General features: G+C 39.5%; 1 protein-coding gene across 1 annotated transcript; it reads left to right on the top strand.

Annotated features, from left to right (window-relative positions):
• The first annotated feature begins 5,227 nt into the window (after positions 1–5,227).
• On the top strand, positions 5,228–9,523 carry LOC138322051 (mucin-3A-like). The gene is made up of 2 exons (XM_069266106.1): positions 5,228–5,334; positions 6,049–9,523. The coding sequence occupies exons 1-2, from the start codon at positions 5,228–5,230 to the stop codon at positions 9,521–9,523; spliced, it is 3,582 nt and encodes a 1,193-aa protein (XP_069122207.1).
• Positions 9,524–10,671: the final 1,148 nt, after the last annotated feature.

Raw genomic sequence — 10,671 nt, 5'->3', positions numbered from 1 at the left:
ACCATTCTTTATAACCACTCTCACTGTAGCACTGCGCCAGGCATATTTATATGGAATGAGATATTACTGTTTCCTCGCCTGGCGAGATAATGTGTTTGCGCACGGAACGGCACCGGTTAATGAACGTAGTAAAACGTATCAGTGGTGTGATGGTATGTACCTCAACGTTTTCATGTATGGGATCGGATGAGAGGAATTGCTGGGGATTAATGACGGAATTTAAATTCCGAGGGTTGGCTGGGATTGGGATCGAAACTTGAAAGGTTGAACTCTGTTCGGGATGGAAATTGGACTGTCGGCTGGGGTCTTTGGGCCAGTTTTGATTACCAACTGAGATTACATTGACAGTTTAAAGGTTGACAACCAGATTCATTGTGAATGCCAATAAACCAAATCTTAGAAAGATAAAGAGAAAAAACTTAAGTTTCGGAGTACTAAAGTTTGGGACGAACGGGATCACACGTATAACGGGAATGATTAAAGTGTAGACTCGAGACATAACTCCGGTAGAAAAAGGGTTAGATCCATACAAAATATATAAACTCAACTTTGACCACAGATCACCACTGGGGATTTAGAGTAAATGTTTGGTGTTAGAAGGTGGTGTCCATTCAAGGCATCTACAAAGAGAACAACCCTCAGGTGGTATAAAATGTTTTGTTTACAAAGAGAACAACGCTCAGGTGATACAAAATGTTTTCTTTACAAAGAGAACAACCCTCAGGTGATATAAAATGTTTTGTTTACAAAGAGAACAACGCTCAGGTGATACAAAATGTTTTCTTTACAAAGAGAACAACCCTCAGGTGATATAAAATGTTTTCTTTACAAAGAGAACAACCCTCAGGTGATATAAAATGTTTTGTTTACAAAGAGAACAACGCTCAGGTGATATAAAATGTTTTGTTTACAAAGAGAACAACGCTCAGGTGATATAAAATGTTTTGTTTACAAAGAGAACAACGCTCAGGTGATATAAAATGTTTTGTTTACAAAGAGAACAACCCTCAGGTGATATAACCTTTTGTTTACAAAGAGAACAATGCTCAGGTGATATAAAATGTTACAAAGAGAGAATATGAATGGCCAGGTGACTTTCTAAATATCGTTTATTACAGCATTGGTATCGGTTTTATAGGGGCCTGTTCACTGTACCCTAGCAAGGTTCTGTCAGCTTGCAAGTCGTTCATCACTTAGGGCGGTGAATTTAGTGATGCATCAAGGACTATCGTGTGGGACATCAGTATCTCACACTGACGTCGTGTCCAAAGTACATGGGCGTTGTTCTGTGACACGTTCGTAGGCGAGAGTGTACTAATTAAGTGGGCTAAATGATTCCGATACAAAGTATATAATGCATATTTAATTAATTCTGCTAATGCTTATACAGTATTTTATAACTATTCACATAAATAAATACACCACCACGGGGTAATTATCAGACCAGAAATCAATCATCCTCCTTTGTCACACTGCAGAGTGACATGGTTTTCATTAGGATCACTTTGTGCTAAGCGATCCTTGGTTTGGAAAAGTTGGTTCAGTGACTAGATGCAGAATGTATGTCATCACGTTTTGTATCGATACTTTCACAATTACAACAACCTGGTCAATTCATAGTTGACTTACAGGATTCAACCCTGTAAGTTCTTTTAGTACGTATAGTTAAAATTTGATCAATAAGTTGTCGAACCGTAACTGAGTTGACATGCGTTGCGCTGGGTCATAAAACATGCATTTCAGTCTTTTAATTGCTGAAAGGTTATTCTAACAAAATGTTGAATTTTTCGTGACTTTAATGGCCAGTCGACCAACAAATGACAATAATGTGGGTAAGCATAACGCTATCCAAGTTGGTCGGTGCTAGGACTATTTTCAACATAATTATGACAAAGAAGTTGAATTGGTTCGACAAGCGTACTTTAACAATATACTAACAATATGCAAAAAGGTAATGACTGTAATACACAAATTATACGGCATTACGTAAGCAAAGACAGAAACACAAATGCATATAACATAGAAACAATAAATAATACATATTATCTTGTTAGGTACATGTAGTTCATCCCTTTTTTGAAGTTTATATACAGGTAGAAAGTGCACTATGATAAACTGTATTGGTCCACTTTCGATTCGAATTGTCTGTTTTCGTGATGATATATTCTTTATTCATAAGAAATATATCAAATAAATAAAAGATGTAATTTACTCTTTCATCCAATATTAATTTGATCTTCAAAGTAGTGTTTCACTAATTGTTTTATTTCGATCTCCCTTTTGAGGTGTTGGGTGGGAAGGGGCCTGAAATGTGCATGGCGCAGGGCAAATGATAAATATATCAATAAAATGAAAGTATAAATAACTGACAAATTGGTGGAATCGAATTAACATTACAGGAACATGCCTTTATATTGTCAAGAAGACAGTGTTATTTACTGGTCGACGGACATTTCGATTTCTGGTTTGTGTTTAAATGGCTGCTGACGAATACTCCTTCGATCGTTAATGTGTTTTACATCTTTAGTGTAAACACATTTCAGTTCTATCTTTATTTAAGTTTAAGTAAGAATAAGATTAAAAGAGTCACAAGCCGTCCACAAAGCGAAAGTCAATTTCAGATCTATATTTGTATGTAATCACTGAACTTTCGCCAGACATGTAGACTATTGAAGAACAAATGGGTAGGTTCTTCTATCGCCTTCACGTCTTACAAAGCTTCGATAGCATGTCCATGCTGTTTATATATCTGCTAAACTATACCACTGTTATTAGTAATGCCTAGTGACTCAGTCTTAAAATGTCACCAATAAGACACTGACAAAACGAGACAGAGTCAACACATTGAAAATCTTGCTGGTGACGTGCATGTTTTTACAGGTCCGAGTGTAGTCATGGTAACAGGGATTTGTCGCTCCCATGTTCGCTGCGAGACAGCCTCGCTCCCTGTCGCTGGACACACTAATCCTAACACCTGGGACGAGAAAATCGAAATCAATTCCTAAAGAAATTGTCTTATGCCACGTGACAACATCGGGTCACTTAGTTCATGCCACTTGCTTCGTTAGTTCGCTTCGATTTTTTATGATTTTGGTCGATATTTTATATGCCCCTCCGTCTCAAATCACTTCCGGTTCAGAGCAATTGGCTCGACTGCCATGCCTTTGATGTCGCGGAAGTGTAAATTTAATTTATCAGGGAATTATGAATGTCAAATTAAGGTTAATTAAATTTATGTTTCAGATATTCCGACAGGGAATGTCGCGTTCTATTTAATACTGTGTAAAGCATGGATTTTATTTGAAAGAGATACTAAGGGTTTGGATTTTCCCACAGAAGATGTTCGTTGATTTGTTGTTCCTAAGTTGGAGATTTTCCCCTTGTAATAAACGGTAGATACAAGAAAATTATCAAAGGCTGCACGGCATCAATGATGCATGTAGACGATCTAGTGGTTTTTAGTGTACACTACAGACAGAGCCATATACGGAACCTTCGTACGTAAACTACCTTGACACTACCTACACTCTACCTATATTGGGAACTACCTACAGGGATTCACACATGAAAACAAATATCATGGCAAAATATAAAATTGGTTTTGATATTTATGCTTCAGTTGAACCTGTCTTTTATAATGTACAAACTTTTCCTTGTATTGATTAGCATGTTCTGTTGTCGAGCCAGATTTGGCAATGTGATTTAAAAGACCTACCGAATTACAATCGCAATTTTATTATAAAGGCAAAGAATTCAAAATATATCGCAAAACATGCACAATTGTACATTAACTATAAGGGTAGCAGGACTAACATCGTGAATGATTTACTTGTTTACATTGCAATATCACTAAAGCCGTTACTTCACATAAACTGTACGCTTGTGTGTGCCATTATCTTTGATTTAAGTTGCACTTTTCGATATTTTCCTAAACGGTTTTTAAGACAATGCTATTGTGCGCGGTATGATAAAGCTTATTAAAACAGTAGAAATTGACATCCACAAATAGATACTATTATTGGATTTCAAAATAGTTTATATTCCTGTCAGGGCAAGGCGCATGGAACGTGACATGTTTACGTTAAAGGCAGCAGTTCGATTATCATTTCTGATGTAGGATCCAATTATTAAGATTTATTCCATATCTGATACAAGTTTACAGACAGCATCAGTATTACAAAAAGGGGGACGTCTTTACAAGTACAAATGATGCATATTTCAGGTTTTGTCTTCGCACACACTTTTCTTATCAATCCATTTACATTTTGTATATGTGTTACATATTTATAAGCGATATTTATAAGCGATATTTTGTAAAATCCCTGGAAATGATCTCTTTGTGTCATATCCTTATATTTCTACTAATACGTTTATGTTACAATTAACGACTCATCGCATATCAGCACCGTAGAAATACCTATTTAAACTTCATGGAATATTGACTGCATTTGCTAACCAGAAAACAAGAACTTAAGGAGTGACTTTTTGAAAAACAGTGATAGAGGTTATATATTTTTTTCTTTTGAATATTTTTATTGCATCAATCACATATAAAAATTACAATTTTCTAAATGCTCTCCATGAAAAACATGTATCACAGATACAATCTATGTTAATAAAGCTATAATAATATTTCATTCTAAAATAAGCTTAATACTTTCCCATTTCTGTCGGTTCTTGTTTGTTGCGTTTGGAGTAAGCATATAGGTCGAATACTGATCAATGGCTCTGTAATTTCTAATAAATGTCTTACATATTTCCCAATTTGGAATATTATCATATTGTCGCATTAAAGATATATATATTTTTTAACCAATAAATACATACATTTAGACCTGTCAATTGAATGTTTAATACCAGATCAAATAGGAAAAAAACAGGATTTCTTTCTAATACAACATTATATTTAAGATTAACAGAATTTATTAGACCTGTCCAGAGTGCTTGGCTATGTGGACAATTCCAGAAAAGATACAATATTGTTTAAGATGCCCCACTACAAAAACTACATTCCTGATGTTTTAAAATATTTCGTTTTAAAAGCATAGAGGTTATATTGCCTCTTACGAAAACCATTCCTCATACAGTGATCTCGGACACCCATCATAGATGTTCTTGTAAAAAGTTCCGATATCATGAAAATGTACAACCGATTAGGGTTGTCATGGTGACAGGACATAACACAGCAGGGCCATCTCAAAAACGTACAAGGCTTCGAAGTAGAATTATGGCACCTATAGCTTCTCTGACACCTTATAAAAAGACAACAACTAGTAAACATGTCAGACACGACATGGGCAAAACATCAGTGGTAGCAATTGTGTGCTCCATAATGTTGGTAGGAAACCCTAAAGAAACACCGCATACAGGTTCCTTTGACGCAGCGAGTTCGGCATGTGTTGTTTTCAGCACGTTTTGAGTGTCGGTATAAATAAGACATCAGTGTCATTGTATGGTTGAAATAGGACATTAAATATTTATTTAAATTTCATAACCGCTAGTGTTGTTTCCATAGAAATCGCACTGCATTGTTCATTTAGTCTCTATTATTGTTATTGTCAATCATGGGATTAAGTATGCTATAGTGTAGTCTAATGTCTACGAGCTAGTTCTATGCATCATGTATGGTGTTGCAGAATAAATAGGAATGTTACGTTCTGTTTGCAGTTGTTTATGTACCTACGATTGTGCTCATTAGAACTCTACTGCAACAGTTTTAGGCCTAATGTTCGTCATTCCCATGAGCATTATCGAAAATTGAATTCAACATTTCCATTTAAAATAATTAACAAGGAACAAAAATCTCGAAATACGTTAGGAGGGCTCATTGTACACATCACTAATTACATGAAAAAGAAAAGGAATTGAACGATCAGCTTCATACGTGTGATATTTCAATTCCAGTGAAAGGTGTATTACTGGCAGGTTTTCAAAGTCGTGAAGTCTTCTCTAGCATTTCACATTATAAATCAATGCAATTAAACACAACAAACAAGATCACACGTCTTCCACTCGATAATCTGTCCTGCACAGTTGTTACTAACATAGAACGGTAACAAATATTACCTCTCGTCACACTCACTACACATCTCCCTACTCGTCCCACTCGTCATATATACTCACTACAAATCTCCCTACTCGTCACATTCGTCATACTCACTACACATCTCCCTACTCGTCACACTCGTCATACTCACTTCACATCTCCCTACTCGTCACATTCGTCATACTCACTACACATCTCCCTACTCGTCACACTCGTCATACTCACTTCACATCTCCCTACTCGTCACACTCGTCATACTCACTTCACATCTCCCTACTCGTCACACTCGTCATACTCACTTCACATCTCCCTACTCGTCACACTCGTCATACTCACTTCACATCTCCCTACTCGTCACACTCGTCATACTCACTACACATCTCCCTACTCGTCACACTCGTCATACTCACTTCACATCTCCCTACTCGTCACACTCGTCATACTCACTTCACATCTCCCTACTCGTCACACTCACTTCACATCTCCCTACTCGTCACACTCGTCTTACTCACTACACATCTCCCTACTCGTCATACTCGTCATACTCACTTCACATCTCCCTACTCGTCACACTCGTCATACTCACTTCACATCTCCCTACTCGTCACACTCGTCACACTCACTACACATCTCCCTACTCGTCACACTCGTCTTACTCACTACACATCTCCCTACTCGTCACACTCGTCATACTCACTTCACATCTCCCTACTCGTCACACTCGTCATACTCACTTCACATCTCCCTACTCGTCACACTCGTCTTACTCACTACACCTCTCCCTACTCGTCACACTCGTCATACTCACTACATATCTCCCTACTCGTCACACTCACTTCACATCTCCCTACTCGTCACACTCGTCTTACTCACTACATATCTCCCTACTCGTCACACTCGTCATACTCACTTCACATCTCCCTACTCGTCACACTCGTCATACTCACTTCACATCTCCCTACTCGTCACACTCGTCATACTCACTTCACATCTCCCTACTCGTCACACTCGTCATACTCACTACACATCTCCCTACTCGTCACACTCGTCATACTCACTTCACATCTTCCCTACTCGTCACACTCGTCATACTCACTTCACATCTCCCTACTCGTCACACTCGTCATACTCACTACACATCTCCCTACTCGTCACACTCGTCATACTCACTTCACATCTCCCTACTCGTCACACTCGTCATACTCACTTCACATCTCCCTACTCGTCACACTCGTCATACTCACTTCACATCTCCCTACTCGTCCCACTCGTCATACTCACTTCACATCTCCCTACTCGTCCACTCGTCATACTCACTTCACATCTCCCTACTCGTCACACTCGTCATACTCACTACACATCTCCCTACTCGTCACACTCGTCATACTCACTTCACATCTCCCTACTCGTCACACTCGTCATACTCACTTCACATCTCCCTACTCGTCACACTCGTCATACTCACTTCACATCTCCCTACTCGTCACACTCGTCACACTCGTCATACTCACTACACATCTCCCTACTCGTCCCACTCGTCATACTCACTTCACATCTCCCTACTCGTCACACTCGTCATACTCACTTCACATCTTCCTACTCGTCCCACTCCTCATACTCACTTCACATCTCCCTACTCGTCACACTCGTCATACTCACTTCACATCTCCCTACTCGTCCCACTCGTCATACCCACTTCACATCTCCCTACTCGTCACACTCGTCATACTCACTTCACATCTCCCTACTCGTCACACTCGTCATACTCACTTCACATCTCCCTACTCGTCACACTCGTCACACTCACTACACATCTCCCTACTCGTCACACTCGTCATACTCACTTCACATCTCCCTACTCGTCACACTCGTCATACTCACTTCACATCTCCCTACTCGTCACACTCGTCATACTCACTTCACATCTCCCTACTCGTCACACTCGTCATACTCACTTCACATCTCCCTACTCGTCACACTCGTCATACTCACTTCACATCTCCCTACTCGTCACACTCGTCATACTCACTTCACATCTCCCTACTCGTCACACTCGTCATACTCACTTCACATCTCCCTACTCGTCACACTCGTCACACTCACTTCACATCTCCTACTCGTCACACTCGTCACACTCACTTCACATCTCCCTACTCGTCACACTCGTCTTACTCACTACACATCTCCCTACTCGTCATACTCGTCATACTCACTTCACATCTCCCTACTCGTCACACTCGTCATACTCACTTCACATCTCCCTACTCGTCACACTCGTCATACTCACTACATATCTCCCTACTCGTCACACTCGTCATACTCACTACATATCTCCCTACTCGTCACACTCGTCTTACTCACTACATATCTCCCTACTCGTCACACTCGTCACACTCGTCTTACTCACTACATATCTCCCTACTCGTCCCACTCGTCATACTCACTTCACATCTCCCTACTCGTCACACTCGTCATACTCACTTCACATCTCTCTACTCGACACACTCGTCATACTCACTTCACATCTCCCTACTCGTCACACTCGTCATACTCACTACATATCTCCCTGCTCGTCACACTCGTCAAACTCACTTCACATCTCCCTACTCGTCACACTCGTCATACTCACTACATATCTCCCTACTCGTCACACTCGTCTTACTCACTACATATCTCCCTACTCGTCACACTCGTCACACTCGTCTTACTCACTACATATCTCCCTACTCGTCCCACTCGTCATACTCACTTCACATCTTCCTACTCGTCACACTCGTCATACTCACTTCACATCTCTCTACTCGACACACTCGTCATACTCACTTCACATCTCCCTACTCGTCACACTCGTCACACTCACTTCACATCTCCCTACTCGTCACACTCGTCTTACTCACTACATATCTCCCTACTCGTCACACTCGTCATACTCACTTCACATCTCCCTACTCGTCATACTCGTCATACTCACTACATATCTCCCTACTCGTCACACTCGTCACACTCACTACACATCTCCCTACTCGTCACACTCGTCTTACTCACTACATATCTCCCTACTCGTCACACTCACTACACATCTCCCTACTCGTCACACTCGTCACACTCACTACACATCTCCCTACTCGTCACACTCGTCTTACTCACTACACATCTCCCTACTCGTCACACTCGTCACACTCGTCTTACTCACTACATACTCCCTACTCGTCACACTCGTTATACTCACTACAAATCTCCCTACTCGTCACACTCGTCTTACTCACTACATATCTCCCTCCTCGTCACACTCGTTATACTCACTACAAATCTCCCTACTCGTCACACTCGTCTTACTCACTACATATCTCCCTACTCGTCACACTCGTTATACTCACTACAAATCTCCCTATTCGTCCCACCCGCTATAGTCATCCTCAGTATTCACACTTTATAAAACTTGATGTAGAAGCTAAATTTGATAATACCTCCATATAATTATGCAGGTGTCCCTAAAACATTTTCGATTGTCACAGACTGGCTTTTCAAATCACTGCAATTATCTTTACCGTTTTAGAGCTTTACCTTTTTTTACATTCAACTTCTTACCTTTACCTCGACCGTGGACCTGATTGACCTAGAAACAATTAAGGTAATTTTACACACCATCATACTCCTTTGCAGTTCAAGTTGTTCATTCTAACGCTCTTGTCATTTGATTTTTTCTAGCAGAAGCTCAATAATATCACTCTAAATTCCAAACGTTTAAGTGACTTGGCGGAGACACAGTAATTTGATTTTTTATATAAATTCCTTTTGATAATACATTGATTGTTGTCGTTTCAATCGTCAGCAATAATTTTGGCAATATTTTTCAACCTTTTGGTAGATATAAATACAGTCTTGAATGGTGTTCAGATAATCAATTCTCTCCCTACCAGCTTCAAGTATGATACTTATAAATGCCCAAAACCGGCATGTCTCTTACGCAAATACAATTTCTTTCTGCGCAAATAAGAGTTGGGGCGAAAGATAGACTGTGAATACATGAATAAAAAAGAAACAAAATATGAGCTCTGTTAATTCCCTAAAATCCATTTTTTCATACTGCATGTATAATGGTTACTAAAATATCTTCTTACGCCATGCCATTATGGCCCTGCCTTCATTCATATTTTTTTTACAATTTATACTAGTATGAGTGCGTACAGAGTTTGATGCTAAAATGCAGTTGACAACGCCGAACCTGTGATACTTCTTATTACGACAGGGTGGTTCATCCATTCGTCCTAATTACATTTATAGACCTGCTCTTGGAAAGTAAGTTTTTTTGTGATCACGATTGATTTAAGCGTTCGCGTGAGAGAGACTTATCTTTGTCTGCATTGATTTTCAAGCTTGTGCGTGAGGTATATTTCTATTTATAGGATACTGTCCCAAACATGTCAAGCTTTCACTGGAGACCCCAGTAGTGTCAGTACAGCTAAATTGCTCTATTATGTTTTTCGGAGTATAATGCATTCTGATAATAGAATTTGGACAAGATTCGATTGTACAAATAATACACTGACCTGTAGATAATATAATTCGAAACGCGCTGATTTGAGAAAAAATATTTACAGCTAAGGCACCTAAGCTGCTTTGTG

Source organism: Argopecten irradians, chromosome 4, assembly GCF_041381155.1.
Source record: "Argopecten irradians isolate NY chromosome 4, Ai_NY, whole genome shotgun sequence".
In the NCBI taxonomy this organism is placed as follows: domain Eukaryota; kingdom Metazoa; phylum Mollusca; class Bivalvia; order Pectinida; family Pectinidae; genus Argopecten; species Argopecten irradians.
This window is presented reverse-complemented; position numbering and strand designations above follow the sequence as displayed.

Coding starts and splice junctions, on each gene's coding strand:
- LOC138322051 (XM_069266106.1), top strand. CDS start 5,228: ATGGCACCTATAGCTTCTCTGACACCTTATAAAAAGACAACAACTAGT. Junction 5,335..6,048: donor GCAATTGTGTGCTCCATAAT/GTTGGTAGGAAA, acceptor TTACTAACATAG/AACGGTAACAAATATTACCT.